Source organism: Scyliorhinus canicula, chromosome 10 (assembly GCF_902713615.1).
Source record: "Scyliorhinus canicula chromosome 10, sScyCan1.1, whole genome shotgun sequence".
Taxonomy (NCBI): Eukaryota; Metazoa; Chordata; class Chondrichthyes; order Carcharhiniformes; family Scyliorhinidae; genus Scyliorhinus; species Scyliorhinus canicula.
In genome coordinates, this window is record NC_052155.1 from 139,343,903 (window position 1) to 139,360,812 (window position 16,910).

The 16,910-nt window shown below is 42.6% G+C and overlaps 1 protein-coding gene across 1 annotated transcript; it reads left to right on the forward strand.

The window, feature by feature from the left end:
• Positions 1 to 485: 485 nt before the first annotated feature.
• On the forward strand, positions 486 to 16,526 carry LOC119972682 (CCN family member 3-like). Its single transcript, XM_038809788.1, has 5 exons — positions 486 to 619; positions 770 to 989; positions 4,617 to 4,868; positions 7,198 to 7,406; positions 15,996 to 16,526. Exons 1-5 carry the CDS (start codon positions 563 to 565, stop codon positions 16,275 to 16,277), a joined length of 1,020 nt encoding a protein of 339 aa, XP_038665716.1. The 5' UTR covers positions 486 to 562; the 3' UTR covers positions 16,278 to 16,526.
• Positions 16,527 to 16,910: the final 384 nt, after the last annotated feature.

The window sequence follows — 16,910 nt, forward strand, 5'->3', positions numbered from 1 at the left end:
CAGGTGATTTCCCACAGTTTGAACATAGAACATACAGTGCAGAAGGAGGTCATTTGGCCCATCGAATCTGCACCGACCCACTTAAGCCCTGACCTCATAACCTTTTTTGTCACTAAGGGCAATTTGTCATGGCCAATCCACCTAACCAGCACGTCTTTGGACTGTGGGAGGAAACCGGAGCACCCGGAGGAAACCCACGCAGACACAGGAGAACGTTCAGACTCCGCACAGACAGTGACCCAGTGGGGAATCAAACCTGGGCCCTGGCGCTGTGAAGTCACAGTGCTATCCACTTGTGCTACCGTGTTGCCAGTCTCCAGGAGTTTCCCACAGTCTCCAGGTGTTTCCCAGTTTCCAGATGTCAATCACCAGCACAAGCTTCAGAACCCCGCCCAGTTTTCTGACCCAATCACGGGGCGTTGCCATGGCAGCGGGAGGTGACTCTTGGACCACAGCTGTGGTGCCCTGAGCCAATGAGAGCGGCGGCTCGGCTGAAGGCAGCTGTATAAGATGCAGCTGCACAGAGGCTGAGCGGGAGGTTGTTCTGTGTTATAGTAGCAGCATGCAGCACCTCACACTCACACTACTGCCTTTGCTGCTTCTGCTACTGACAACTGAGGTGAATACATTTCACAGCATAACCGAGAATACGATGTATTAATAAAATAACGGTTTTGTTTTAATATGAAATTTACAAAAAAAAATAAGGGAAAGCGGATTTCAGGTTTGGTAAATCAAAGCTTTTATGCTGCGTCTTTCTGTTTTACAGCGGGTCAGCGCCCAGCAATGTCCTTCCCTTTGCAAGTGCCCGAAGGATCCGCCAAGATGTACCACCGGAATCCGGTTGGTGTTGGATGGCTGCGGCTGCTGCCGGGTTTGTGCCAAGCAAGCGGGCGAAGTCTGCACCGAGAGCGACACCTGTGACTCGCAGCAGGGGCTGGAGTGCGACCGCAGCGCCGACAGCCGGCAAGGGCTAGGCGTTTGCATTGGTGAGTTTACAGCCTACACCACGAAGTATCTTTGTCAACTCAGTTTATAACCAGCCTGTCTTCATTTTCAGAAAAGTACTACAGTTATTAACAATTAAAATGAAGTTGGTATGTGCATCTCCGGTTGTTTTTCTGCCTGCAGCTGCCAGGTGTTCCTGACAGGTCCTGCTGAAAACAAAAACAATACTGGCATGATCCAGGTAATGTCATGCAGGCTCGAAGAATTGTATTCAACAAAACAAAACTGTAAGCATTAATAGGTTAATAACTGGGAGGTCAGTTCTATACTGGTAAGTAACCAAGCTGCTCGGTTGATGTCAGCTAAAGGACTAAGTTTTGGACCAAACGAGGTCCACCTAAAGGAGCCTAAGGGAAATAGGGGGGAGAAATAATGGAGGCTGTATACATTATGAAGGGAAATTACTTTGGGTTCTCCCCCCCCCCCCCCCCCCCCCCCGCCTTCTCCGATTGTCCGGGACAACTTGGTAAGAGTTGGAGAAATCCTGAAAGAGTGGAATGGTATAATTGTGCTATTTTTCTGTGGCCTCTACAGTCTTCTGAGGTTTGGGTGGGAAATCAGAAGTTATGTGGGAATTGGTCCCATTTTTGCATTGTTAGGAATGGTTTAGCCGAATATTCTTTTGTTTTCCTGACCTGCTGCAATGTGATCTATGTCCGGTTTAAGTTCTGACCTATGCTGATGATATACACCAGACATTTTGGTGGTAATTGCCAAGGGGGAAGAGCTATTTAAATTCAGCCATTGGCCATTACTTGCCAGTAACACCAGGCCACAGAGGACTCCAGCGTGTCCGTGTAAGACAAGGACACACGGGAAACGGGGCTAACCTGGGCAACTTGAAACCAGTTAAGAAAAATCAAAAATCTTTACCTTGATTAAAGATGAAATAACTAACACCTAGATGAAGAGAAAATAATTAAAACCTCTAATTCAGAAAGGGAGATTGTGCTTGATAAACCTCAAAGTTATTTGAGGTGACAGAAGTGAAAGATAATACAGCAGATGTGGAATATTAAGTACCACATGCAGAGAATATTGAATGATTAACATTTTAAAAAGTAAGAAGTTGAACTTGAAAATTGGTTTAATGGAAAGAAGTTGTAGAACTTCCGGGTAATTTCTCTATGATTGGAAGTGGGTAGTACTGTGGCATTGGATTTTGCTCTGCGCCTATTGACTGAGTACATCAATGATTTGAATGAGTCAGAGTAATTCCAGAATGTGCAAATTATATTAAAATAGAAGATAGTATAAATAATTCTGAGGATGAAAGGGAACTGGGAGAGGATATTGGTAAGATGGTAGAATGGACAGCAATGTGGCAAAGGTACTGAAGCGTCCAAAAAAAAATAAAAAGATGATACTTTGAATGGGAAAATAGTTGAATAATATATACAAGCAGGGAGATTTTGAGGTTTAGTTTCACAAAACATTCCAAGGAGGCCCTCAAATAGGTGACCACAACAAAGTTGATGGAATACTGGATTGAATGGCTAGTGATATAGAAGAGTTAGGCCGGAGCATATTGATAAGTTTGTAAAACCTTAGTAAGATCATAGTTGGAATATAAGCTACCCCCCTTGATGGAATTTGATGTAATAGAGTGCTGCCTGGTATAAGGAAATGGAAGTGCAAAGGGAGATGGAAAATATGGACTGTTTTCATCAGAACAAATGAACGTAGAAAAATAAATGACCCTGTTGATTAAAAATGCCTTCGCTGGAAGTGGTTCTTTTCTCAGCGGAGTACCCATAATGGAGAAGGGTGATTGGTTGCTTCCGGAAACAGTCATTGTCCAAGTGATAGATTTCTAAGAGAATTGGGCAATTCTTCAGCAAAGCAAGAAGTTCACTATAATTTGTAAAAGCTGTAGCTTTAACATGTCAGTACTTAACAAGCTGATTTAAGGTAACATGAAAACACTCCTATGTGGGCACAGAGAGTTGCTGATACTCCATTGTTGCCATTCTGATGTGCTCCCTGAAATGGAGGGTCAGACAGAGAAGTGGAATTGAGTAGTTTCCTCACCCTATCTACTTTGAAAATGGCCACAGCACTTAGTAGAAGCAGTACCCTAGTTACTTGAAAGAATTACATTTTAGTAATATTTTCACTGACAATATTGAAGAAAATGTTTGTGAAATAAATGTTATATGTCTAAAAATATATTTGTGTGAACACAATTTTCTGCCATGTAAAATGTCTCTGAACCTTTTAACAATTTGGGGGTAGACTATTCTGACATTTATTGAGCACTTTATTGCTTCAAATAATAAAGGAATTCTCAGCCTCTGCAGACAGTGAAACAACAGCATAGGTTGACTTAACTTACCACTTGGACCACTATATATATTCAGCAGGAAAATAAAAATAGACAATATTTGAAAATTAATTTCAATACAAAATTAAAACTAAAGTGTATTTGGTTTGTTTTTCTCCAGACTATTTAAAAATCTAAAAGAATGTTATCTTCCACCAGTGATCTCTGTAAGCAAAAGTCTATTCGGTAGAGACTAAATTTTCCCTCTTTCTCTATTCCTTTCCTCCTTTCTCTATTCCTTTCCTCCTTTCTCTGTCTCTTGTTCACTAGTAGTAGAAAAAGGGACCACCATCTCTTTTTGTGTGTTGAAAATAAGGAAACTTGTGCAAAGAAGAAAGCTGCATATTGCGTCTTTTGGTGTGCTTCTGAATGGGAAGCAGAAACTTGATTTATAATATTAGTTATTTAAATTTGTTGGAGGAGAACTTAGATAGTACTGAGTGATTACAGCCTGTAGCATTGCAACCATTCATCTGTTCGTATTCCTCCACATTGACACACCTGTCCCACCAGCCCCCACCCCAGACTGTCACAATCATATGTCTCTGGTTCACTGGTTTTAAGGTGCAGATTTGCCTCGAAACTTTGCTGTTGATAACCTTCAATTCAGAGAAGCTAGTGTGCTCTATGCAGTCAGTTCAGTATCCTCAAGCTGTCAGTAAAAGTGGCATGTGATAGCTCAGCCCTATTGCTAGAAACCTGAGAGCTAAGTGGACCCAGATCTTTTCAAGTTAAAAATAAAAATTTACATTGATTATCCCACAGATGATGTGCAACAAAGTGATGCAAAGTCTATAGGGCTTGTTTCAGAGGAATAGTCCTCTGTATGAAGTTTGTTTGGCATAAAGCAGTGTCGTTGCTGTTGCTGCATAAATTCCCAAGATACAGTGTAATGGCAATATTAAATTATTATTTAATTCTCCCACCTCATTAGTACTGTCTCTGGTGGGTGAAGTACAGGCTGCGTTTTGGGATGCCTGTTTAATGTACAAGTGCATGGCCACTCAGCTTGAACAAATGTTTCTGAAGTAAGCATTCGTTGAAAGAAAATTGATTTTGTACTTTTGTCAAGAAATTTTCAAATCCTGTATGTTAACCAAAATAGGTTATACAACTATTAAATAATTTAATAAACTAAAATGCTTGCTTCATAAGTGCCTATTTCTTCCCACTATAATTTATTTAAAAAATACACAATTGTTATGTAGATGGAGGATTATGTATTTGATGGCATTGGTAATGAGAATGATGTAAATTGTCAATGCTCCTTGTCTTTGAATTCCAGCACATGAAGGTAATATTTGCATGTATGACGGAGTTGTCTATCGAAATGGTGAGACATTCCAGCCAAGTTGCAAATACCAGTGTTCGTGTAAAGATGGTCTGATTGGCTGCGTACCCCGTTGTAATTTGGATGTCTTATTGCCGGGCCCTGATTGCCCATTTCCCAAACAAGTACAGATGCCAGGAGAGTGTTGCGAGCAATGGGTGTGTCACCACAAACAAGAGGCCCCTGTTGGAGGATTGGCAATGGCAGGTAGGATACAATGTTTATGTATTATGTATTCTTTTAGCTACTTATAAACTGCGGGGCCTCTTTTACACCCTGTAATGTATAAATAAGCAACTAAATCAGTGACTCAAACTTTTAGCTGCATGCAAGTGATGCCTTAATTTTATCTAACAATACAAAAAAAATCTGCATAGAGTATATATTACAATTTGCATTCCAGCATAGCATGTTGGGACATTAGGCATCCAAAATATGCTTCTGATGTGTACTGCTTTAAATTAAGAATTTGAGACCAGGAAGAGATCAGGCATGATCTGATTGAATGGTGGAGCAGACTTGAATGGCTGAATTGCCCACTTCCGCTCCTAATTCCTATGTTCCTGGTATGACAGTGACAGGTAGTAAGCTGCATGACCAACAATTTGTTGGTTCAGTCCTGTGTCTAAGATGGGTTAACTGCAATTTCTTCCAGGACAATGTTGGGTACACTACAATTGACCATTATATCTCAGATCATGGAGGAGTAAATTCATTTTACCAGTTTCCACGTTTATAGACCTAACTGTCTCCTTTTCACTCCAGAAGTACAGTCTCTCGACATGTCAATCCTTCACAAAGTGCCCTGTTTCTTCCTTGAATAGTAACCTACCTAGTCTTCAAATGATACCACTTTCCTTTGCCTGACAGAACCTATTATCACGTTGAACATTTGTTTCCAATAAAGGTCAACATAGGAACTTGGATTGGCAATCACCTCTTGTAAGATACGTTGAACACACCTTGTTCCTCTTCCACTCAGGTCCATTTAATGATCTATTTTTTTTTCACTACATTAAGTGTTCCTAGAATCATAGAATGTACAGTGGAGAAGGAGGGCATTTACCCATTGAGACTGACCCATTTTATTCCTCCCACTGGAGCCTGCTCCACCATGCTGGTTTCTCATGTTTTTTCTTTCTGCTAGTCTCTAGAGCTAGTCACATATACCGTGTCCTGTATATGCCTTTTATTTTTCCCATTGTTTCTCCTTTTTGTCTTACTAAAATCTCGTCTGTCACCTACCATCTGTTCTCCTCACAAGCACTTAATAGGCCAATCTATTTATTTTCCTGTGTCTTTTTCCTTCTACCTCATCTACCCCTACCCCTTTTAAATGTTGCTCACCTGTAATATCTTTCAATCCTGAGGCAGGGTCTTAAAGATTGAAACCTTAGTGGACTGACCCTTGTTCTTCCATGCACTGCTAATTATTTCCAGCTTTTCCTCATTTGTTTTCAAATTTCCAACATCTGCAGTATTTCTTTTTGGATTTTGACAGAGAAGCCGCACTGACCAGCCCATATTGCATTCTCATGGAGTAAGCTGGCTGGCCTTAGTTCTCGTTGATCCACAATTAAATAATATATTCCGTTCAAAATCAAACCTGAAGAATGATGCCTTAAGTGAGATCGGAAGACAGTTTCATGGAACTGTTCCTCAACAAAGTTACCAGTTTCAGTACAGGACTGGATCAGGGGGCAAACTGAAACAAAAGAAAAGGAATGAATGTGCAAGCACATTTTTGTGGAAAAAAATGGAAAAACTGCAACCTGTGACCCCTATTACATGGGTGACTCATATTGTATTTAAATTCTCATGATTGTTGTCAGCAGTTTGGATTCATTCCATTGTACAAAAGGTTTATTTTTGCTAATCTTGAATTAAAGCCAACCCATATCAAAGAATCCCAGTTTTTCTTGGCTCATAATTTCAACTGTGAAGCTTCCCAGCCAAATTCTCCAATATCCTTAAATAATTTTGTAGATAGCACTTAGAGTGCAGAAGGAAGCCACTCGGCCCATCGAGTCTGCACCGGCTCTTGGAAAGAGCACCCTTCCCAACTGCACACCTCGACCCTATCCCCATAACCCAGTAACCCCACCCAACACTAAGGGCAATTTTGGACACTAAGGGCAATCCAGCATGGCCAATCTACCTAACCTGCACATCTTTGGACTGTGGGAGGAAACCCACGTGCACACGGGGAGAACGTGCAGACTCCGCACAGACAGTGACCCAAGCCGGGAATCGAACCTGGGACCCTGGAGCTGTGAAGCAATTGTGCTAATCACTATGCTACCATGCTGCCTCCCAGTTTACATTGGATATAAGTCAAACTTACTAACAATAGAGCTACGGTGTCTCGTGGAAAGGCAAAACATGAGAAAATTGAACTTGAAATATTCCAGACATGGTGACTTCGAAACTAGCGATTATCGTGGTGATATTTAATTCTGCTGTAATTGCAACAATTTTCAGACATTGATGTTTCTATGCACAGAGCTGTAAAAGGCCATCTTTTTCTTTCTTTTAGCTTATCGACAGGAGGCCACCTATGAATTGGATTCACTTAACCCGAGTCTGAACTGTATACAGCAAACCACACAGTGGAGTGCCTGCTCCAAAACCTGTGGCATGGGCATTTCGACTCGTGTAACTAATAAAAACCCCCGATGTGATATGGTGAAGCAGACAAGAATTTGTGAAGTTCGACCATGTGGCAACTACAAAGTCACGGTGAAAGTGAGTCAAAACAATTAATGCGAGATGATTGGTCTTTACTTATTCTTTTGGCAGATAACATGTTAAGATACCTGAAGTGAGAACAACAACTTATATTTATGTAGCACGGTTCATGTAGAGAAAGGTTCCAAGACGCTTCACAACAGCGTAGCCAGACAAAAGAGGACTCTGAAGCAAAGAAAGTATTAAAGGTTTCTAAATGTTTAGTCATAGTAGTGGGTTTTAGGGAGGATCTTAAAGAAAGTGTGGCAGCAAGATTTAGACAGAGAAGTTCAGATTGTAGAACCTAGATGAAAGCACAGAACCTAATAGCAAGAAAATAGTTATAGGGATGCACAAGAGGCCAGAGCTGGAAGAAATTGAGGTCTTGAAGTACCGTAGAGCAAGAGAATCTTACAAATATGCAGCGAGGTTAGGCCCTGAGGGAATTTAACACAAAGATAGGAATTATAATTAGAGCATTGATGGACCAGAAGCCAATCTAGGTTAGCAAAGACAGAGGTAATGGACGGATGGGACTTGGTTGTATGATAGGATGGACACTGTAGAGCTCAATGTGAAATAAAGTTTAAGGAGATTGTGAGGTTGCCCAGAAGTGAACTGGAATAATTGAGGGAAATGTATCTTTAAGTGATGTCCCATTTACAAAATCACTGTGTTGTCCCATTTACAAAATAGCACTTAAGTGTTGCTCATCTGTAATTTCTTCCAGTCCTAGGGCAGGGTCTTAAGAACTGAAATCTAGGTTCTGGAGGTGACAGAGCGACTAAGGAGACCTTCTTTCAAAGGTGCAAGTAAGAAGTGACCAACGTTCTGAAGGCAGAAGTGTTTTTATAGTGGAGAGGATGTAGGGCTGGAAGCTCATTTCAGGATGAAACCAGATGTGGTTCAACCTGAGACAGTGGGCAAGGAGGGGGATGAAAGGCCTCACGGTAGCATGGTGGTTAGCATCAATGCTTCACAGCTCCAGGGTCCCAGGTTCGATTCCCGGCTGGGTCACTGTCTGTGTGGAGTCTGCACGTCCTCCCTGTGTGTGCGTGGGTTTCCTCCGGGTGCTCCGGTTTCCTCCCACAGTCCAAAGATGTGCGGGTTAGGTGGATTGGCCATGCTAAATTGCCCGTAGTGTAAGGTTAATGGGGAGATTGTTGGGTTACGGGTATACGGGTTACCTGGGTTTAAAGTAGGGTGATCATTGTTCGGCACAACATTGAGGGCCGAAGGGCCTGTTCTGTGCTGTACTGTTCTATGTTCATTGTTTGTGTTTGTGTTTGTGTTTATATGGCATCTTTAATACAATAAAATGTCTCAGGATCTCCACTGGAATATTATAAATCAGACAATGACATTGAGCCAAAGAAGGCAATATTAGGATTGAGGGCCAAGTGTTGTTTTTTGAGAAGTGTCATAAAACAGGAGAGAAAAATATAACTGTGGACATGGAATACCATTGCTGAAGACCTAGCCAGCTGAAAACATGGCTGCCAAAACTAGGATGAAGGGAGGAGGGATATACAAGAGGGCCAGAGTTTGAGGAATGCAGAGGTTGGGAGGAGGTTGCAAAGTTAAAAAAGGTTACACCAAGGAGGGATGTGAACATCCAGCAAGAATTTTAAAATTGAGATATTGAATAACCAGGAACCAATGTAGGTCAGTGATCACTGTGATAAAGGGTAAATGGAACTTAGTATAAGTTAGTATGAGTGTGAGATACAGGCAGTCAGGATTTGGATTACCATAGGTTCAGGTAAATGGGTTTGAAACTATAGTATTAAAGTTCTTGTTATAGAATATCAATTCCTAAATACAATTTGCACTTTTTGTTCAACACTGCTTCAACTTTTACCACAGTGTTTCATTGATGTATCCACTCTTTAAATTATTTGACTAATCAATGTAACAAACATTGAGTAGTTCCAAAGCCATTGAATAGCTATCACAAAAGGAACCCTTTAATTCTCTCCGTGCCTGCTACCTCCCTGCTAATTTTTACTTCCCATTGCCGTCAATTGGGCAAAGTGAGTGATGCAAGGCTGATATGCTACCAGAGGCTTCAAGTGCTTGCAATTTCAGCTATTGAAACTTTAAAGGGTCTGGATGATTGTCACTCTTATTGCCCTGTGGTAAAATGACTTTTAACAGTGGAAAGTTATAAATGAATTACTTTTTCAATCTTCTTTCAATACATTCAATATGCTATCATCACTCTGGGGTTCATTGACCCAGGGTACATTTTATGGAATCAAAGGTTATGGTAGAGCCACAGTTTGGCAGAGGGAATATGAGGTATCATGAATGGTGGGTGGAGGGGCATAGCTTTGCAGATGGGACATGAGACTATAGGAGTAGTTTGGAGGGGTATACCTTGGCATGAGGGGCCAGAAAGGTGGTTTGAGGGGGATACCTTGGCATGAAGGGCCATGGGGAGAAAGCAGGATTAGTCCATTGAGTTGGACGATCAGCCATGATCATGATGAATGGTAGAGCAGGCTCGAAGGCCAAAAGACCTCCTCCTGCTCCAATCTTCTATGTAACTATGTATCTATGTACCCCTGCCAATCGGAAAAGGACCCATTTATTTCAACTCTTTGCTTCCTATCTGCTAACTAGCTTTCTATCCATCTCAAAACATTACCCACAATCCCATGCCTTTAACTTTACATGGTAATCTAGTTATGGGAGCGGCATTTTCAGAACCCCAAAATGTATCATGGAGTTCAACCAACCTCTCCCTTTAATGTATTGTTGCTTTTGAAGCACACGGCTTGGTCTCCAGGTGTGGTATTACAATTATGGACAGTGGGTTTTTAAACACAAAACAATGTTTATTCCATGAATTCAACTTGACCTTTTTAAATAAATGTTGGATCCCTTAACACCCCTTACTTCAAAGATAACCCCGAAAATAATACAACACTAAATAATCCCTCAAAATGTTCCTTCAAACCTCCAAAAGGCTTAAGACCTTTAAACAGAAACACATGAGGTTAAAGACATTACTTTTATGAGTTTAAATCACCCAAATGATTCAGAGATAGTCTTTCATGGCAGAGATCACAGCAGAATCCAGCTCACTGCAAACACAGACACACCCAAGCTCTTTTTCTCCCATGCAGCTCTCAGCAAATCAGCCAGGCACTTTTCAGCTGATCTCTCAAACTGAAACTAAAACTCCCAAAAAGCTGAAGTGAGCTCAGTTCAGCTCCCCCCGCCCTCTAACATCACTTCAGTAATATGAGATGCTCCATTTCTTAAAGGTACATTGCTTAAACATCTATTTCTTAAAGGTACTCTCACATGACAATCTGATATGTGAGACTTTGTCGAAAGCTTTCTGAAAGTCTAAATAAACGAAATCCACTGGTTCTCCCGGTGAACTCTACTAGTTAAATCTCCAGAAAATTCAAGTAGATTTGTCAAGCATGATTATACTTTTGTAAAACCATGCTGACTTTGTCTGATTTTCCCAATGTTTTCCAAATGCTGTGCTATGAAAACCTTGATAATGACTAGCAACTTCCCTACTTCCAAAGTTTCTCACTGGTCTATAGTTCCCTGTTTTCTCTCTCCCTTCGTTTTTGAATAGCGGGCTTATATTAGATACCTTCCCATCTGTAGGAACTATTCCAGAGTACAAAGAATTTTGGAAGAAGACCACCAATGGTTCTACTACTTCCGGGTTACTTCCTTATGTTCTTTGGGATGAAGATTTTATCTGTTATCATGTTCTTTGGGATGAAGATTTCAGACCCTGGAGATTTATTTGCCTTCAATCCCATAATTTCCCCCAAAGCATTTCTTTACTAAGACTAATTTCCTTCAGCTCTACACTAAAATCTGGTATATTATTCATGTCTTCCTTTGCGAAGACAGAAGCGAAGTACAAATTTAGTTCCTTAGCAATTTATTTGTTCCCGTTTATGAGCTTTCCCAATTTCTGGCTCATGCCCCATATCATGATAGTTACATTTATTGAGATTTAGGATCCTGATCTCAGAATCAACTACCTCACTATCCACCTTGGTGAAGAATTCTATCATTTAATGGTCACTCATCCCCAAGGGTTCTCTCACAACTAGATTGCCAACTAATCCTTTCTCATTGCACAATACCCAGTCCAAGATGGCCTGTCCCCATGTTGGTTCCTCAGCGTATTGGCCCAGAAAACCATCCCGTATACACTCCAGAAATTTCTCCTCTATTGTACTTTGACTAATTTGACTTACCAAATCTATATGCAAGTTAATGTCACCCATAACCACAGATATTCCTTTATCACATGAATCTCTGATTTCCTGTCTAATGTTATTTTCAACATTACCACTACAGTTTAGTGGTCTGCGTACCACCCCTACGAGTGTTTCTGGCCCCTTGGTGTTTCTTATATCAACCCACACAGATTCCACATGATCAGTGCTAATATCTTTCCTAATATTGTTCAATATCTTCTGTAATCAACAAAGCAACTCCACCACATTTTCCTTTCTGTCTGTCCTTCCTACACACTGAATAGCCCTCAATATTTAGTTCCCATCCTTGGTCACCTTGGAGCCGTGTCGCTGTAATCCCAGCTATCATACCTCTCTGCATCCATCTGCACAACTTATTTATCCATTTTATGTCGAACGCTCCAAGAATTTGGTGCAAAACCTTTTTTTGCTAGTCCTTTTTTTTTGAAAAATATTTTAGTTCTCCATTTTCACATTTTCTTCAGAATTTAAAGGCTAGTCTTTTTAACATCCCTTGTCCTGCCCCTACTATTTTTTTTTAATAAATGTTTTTTATTGAGTTTTCATATTTTATATCCAACAAATTACAAATTATTAGAGAGAAAAAAAAAGAAAATAAATAAAATACGCAAAAATTAACATGTATATTTACAGGTAAGCATCTTCATAATAACAACTGTGGCCGCCCCCTTTAGTCGGCATACATATTTTACATTCCCCAATATGGCAAGGCACATGTTTATAGGCATTTATTTACAGTTTGGTTTTGGGCCTTAGCTAGCCATCAAACCCCCATAACGAACCCGCACCACTTTGGACATAGCCTCGAAGAAGGCTGTCCAGTACTCCACAAGTCTGGGGCAAGACCAGAATATGTGGGCGTGGTTGGCCGGGCCTCTTTGGCACCGTTCACATCTGTCCTCCACCTCCGGGAAGAACCTACTCATACGGTTTCTTGTTAAGTGGGCTTTATGTACCACTTTTAGTTGCGTCAGGCTGAGCCTTGCGCACGTGGAGGTGGAGTTGACCCTATGCAGTGCATCGCTCCAGAGTCCCCACCCTATCTCAATCCCCAGGTCGTCCTCCCATTTCATTCTTGTTGCTGCCCCTACTATTTTTGATAAGAACAAGTTACTGCGGATGCTGGAATCTGAAACGAAAGAGACAATGCAGGAAAATTTCAGCAGGTCAGGCAGCATCTGCAGGGAGAGAAAAGAGCTAACGTTTCGAGTCCAATGACTCCTTGTCAAAGCCCTACTATTTTTAACTGTGTCCTTATCTGATTCTGGCTTTTGATTTCTCTGCCAATTACTTTTCTTGTTCTCCTTGCTGTCTTTTTCTCTTGTTCTTGATTCCCCCTGATCTGAATCCTTACATAGGTTCCCATCCCCTACCATATTAGTTTAAAACCTGCCCCACACCCCCTGCAATAGATGTTTAAATCCTCTCCAAATCCCCCCTCCCTCCATTAGTTTAAATTCTCCCCAATCACTCTAGCAAGTACCCCTCCCCACCCAAAGACGTCCCAATCCTGCCCAGGTATAACCCATCCAGTTTATAGTTGTCTCACCCACCCAGAACTGGTCCCATTGCCCCAGGAATCTGAAACCCTCCCCCTCACGCCATCTTTTCAGCCATGTATTCATCCTATATATCCTGGTATTTCTACTCTGACTAGCAGGTGGCACTGGTGGTAATCCTTTGGGGCCCTGCTTTTCAACTTGTTTCCCAGCTCCCTATATTCTGCCCTTAAGACCTCATTCCTTTTTTTTACCGATGTGGTTTTCATCAATGTGTACCATGACAACTGGCTGTTCACCCACCCCCCTAAAGAAAGTCCTGCAACCACTCTGGGTCAGGAATACTGGAATCCCCGACCCACCATTTTAAAAAATGCTCCCAAATCATCTCTGCTCGGTGGAAATTCGGCCCACATACCAATAATTGTAAGTAGGAATGTAACTTATAACAGAACTTCAACCAAGGGTGAAAGAAAGAAAAATTTGCATTTGTAAAGCACCCTCCGTCCAGATCCTCAGATGTCAGATTTGGGGCAGCATGGTAGCATTGTGGATAGCACAATCGCTTAACAGCTCCAGGGTCCCAGGTTCGATTCCGGCCTGGGTCACTGTCTGTGCAGAGTCTGCACATCCTCCCCGTGTGTGCGTGGGTTTCCTCCGGGTGCTCCGGTTTCCTCCCACAGTCCAAAGATGTGCAGGTTAGGTGGATTGGCCATGATAAATTGCCCTTAGTGTCCAAAATTTCCCTTCCTGTTGGGTGGGGTTACTGGGTTATGGGGATAGGGTGGAGGTGTTAACCTTGGGTAGGGTGCTCTTTCCAGGAGCCGGTGCAGACTCGATGGGCCGAATGGCCTCCTTCTGCACTGTAAATTCTATAATTCTATGATGTCCCAAGACACTTCACACACAGCCAATTACTTTTGAAGTTTACTTATTCTTATCAGGGCGAATGTGGTACTCGTGCCACTGAGAAACATGCAGCCTGGACAACCGGAGAATAACTCATCTGGGTATCCGTATCTAAAACAGTGTTATGTTGTCTCATTATGAGCATAGATCGTGGTGAAGTCCTGGAGTGGCATTTGAACTCATGTCTTTCTGTTCAACTCAGCCAACAGTACTCCCATTGAGCCAAAGCTGAAAGGCAATAAACTAGGCCAGTGCTTTCCAATATACTCGCCACTATTGAAGGAAGTGAAAGTGAAAATATTTAGTTACTACACCATAATACTGTGTAGTAATTAGTTGCAGCTATTTAAAATATTAATTGCCAGAGATACTGTCACAGTGTAGTGCACTATTGCTCTCATCTGTAGTCCTCAATCCAAATTCATTTCTGGGAGATTGTTATAAGATTCACTCCATCCTTTGCATATATTTTACATCATGTAGCAAATATGGTGACCTGAATAGCACGGGTGGGATTCTCCAATCCTTCCCACTGGAATCGCGCCTGGCACGGGGGCCGAGAATAGCCATGCACGCCAGAATCCGGCCGCGAATCTCCGCTGACCCGCCAGTCCCACGGGCGTGCGCGTGGTCAAAGCGGTGCCAGTCGGGGCTGTTGAAAGAGGACCCCGCTGCGATTCTCCGCGGTCGACCAGCCATGTTCCCGCCTGCGTGGTTTACACCTGGTACCACCCGGCGGGAGCTCGGACTCGCAGCTGTGGTAGCGGTCCTGGTGGGGGGGCGGGGGGGAATCTGGCTCCGGCGGGCCTCAGCGGTGGCCAGGCCTGCGATCAGGGGGCCACTGATCAGTGGGCCATCGCGATCTGGGGAAGACCTACTTTCTTCCCACTGCCATGTCGACGGTGCCCACGCCGAAGTGGGCTGCCACGCTAATACGCGGACCCGCTTGCGGCAGCCGTGCGAATGCACGGACCCACTTGCAGCCGCCGTGCACATGCGCGGTTGCACAGTCTGGACAGCAGGGGCCTGCCGGCAGCCAGAGCTGTGTGACACACGCAGGGGCTGTGCTGGCCCCCTGGAAAATGGGGAATCACCCCGGACGTTTGAGGAAAACGTCCGGAGTGATTCTCACCCACTTTCCGGCGGGCGTGGGGACTTAGTCCCCAAAAGGGAGAATCCAGCCCCACAAGTTTGGCAAACATTCCTATTTGACAATATGGGACTTGATTAACTGCAGAGTCATTAGTTTTATACTGATATCAAGCAAGACAATGGAATTGGGCATTGAGAACACAGTAAAGTCAACGTAGTCCCAGATGACTATAGGCGCCTTTCTCCTTTGAGGGGTAGAGATGTCTGGTGGTGATTTAACCTGAGGAGCAAGGTTAAGAAGGCGGGGACTTCATGGATAACCTCAGCCGTTACGGGAATTGTACCCACACTGTTGGCCTTGGTCTGCATCACGAACCAGGGGTGGGATTTTCCAGCTGTGTTTTCCTGTGCGGCATGTTCCCGCCGGCAGTAGGATCCTCCTTTCCGGCAGCCAGCCAATGGGATTTTCGATTGTGGACACCCCATGCCATCGGGAAACGGGCGGGCATGGGTGTGCTGCCGGCAGAGTGGATGATCCCGACGGAGAATTCCGCTGCAACTGAATTACAATAAGACAGGAATGAAAAGCCATGTTTTCACTTCAGTGATGCCATAATATTTGATGCTAGTGAGAATTTGGCACAAAGAATTGTCTCTTCCTCTTATCTCAAACTGCAAATGCCTTCTTTGAATTTCATAATTGTGTCTTGTTTAACCATGTATTGATGTGCAAGTTAGGCTCTGCTGCACACATGCCATATGATGCCATTCTTTTCAAACTATCTCTGCTAAAATATCTGATGGAACGTTTTAATTAGTATTACTTTTGCTTTTTTTTTCAGAAAGGGAAGAAATGTGCCCGAACACCAAAAGCAACCAAACCAACACGATTCGAACATAATGAATGTATAAGTGTCCAGTCCTATAAACCTAAATATTGTGGAGTTTGCAATGATGGAAGATGCTGCACTCCACACAGCACCAAAACAGCTCAGCTGGACTTCAAATGTCCAGGAGGAATAATCATTAAAAAGCAGATGATGATCATTACCACATGTGCCTGCCATTATAACTGCCCAGAAGACAACACTGTACTCCAAACAGACCAAACGTCTGGTCCCTAAATATTTTACTCCTAGTTTAGAAGCTGGTACAGTATAATTAACTGGGCTTTAACTACAGTTGGTAGGATTTCAGTTTACCCTCTGATTTGTGAGAATACTTGAACATTTTTATTGAATTTTGTATTTAAACAATGTTCTTGCCTAGGTTGTAAATAGAAAACTGGCTTATTGTTATGAGTTGGCATGAGAAGTATATCTGTACAGTTATGTATTAAATGGTTATTAAAATATATTTTTTATAAAAGCACAGCGCACATGACTTCAGTTGCCATATCTAATACAAATCAGAAATTATTTTTGCTGTGCAACCGAGGTCCAGGTGAAACAAGCAGCTGAAGCAGGGTTTCCGCAATTTTGAGATCAGAATGTGCAGATTGTGGCTGGCATTGCAAGATGCACATGCATATTCAATGAGGTTGACATTTTCAGTGAGTTGGATGCTTGTGGTCCCTTTTACCACCGACTGAAAGCTTGGTGGTCCTGTGGCGCAGTGGGTGGCATCCCTGCCTCTGAGCAAGAAGCTCCGGGTTTAAGTCCCACCCCAGGAAAGTGTGTTCATAACGTGGTCAAACACATTGAGTGTCAACCTGCAAATCCTTACAAACATGCCAAAGGCTGGTGGTAAGAGCGGGA

Coding starts and splice junctions, on each gene's coding strand:
- LOC119972682 (XM_038809788.1), top strand. CDS start 563: ATGCAGCACCTCACACTCACACTACTGCCTTTGCTGCTTCTGCTACTG. Junction 620..769: donor TTCTGCTACTGACAACTGAG/GTGAATACATTT, acceptor TCTGTTTTACAG/CGGGTCAGCGCCCAGCAATG. Junction 4,869..7,197: donor TGGAGGATTGGCAATGGCAG/GTAGGATACAAT, acceptor TCTTTCTTTTAG/CTTATCGACAGGAGGCCACC.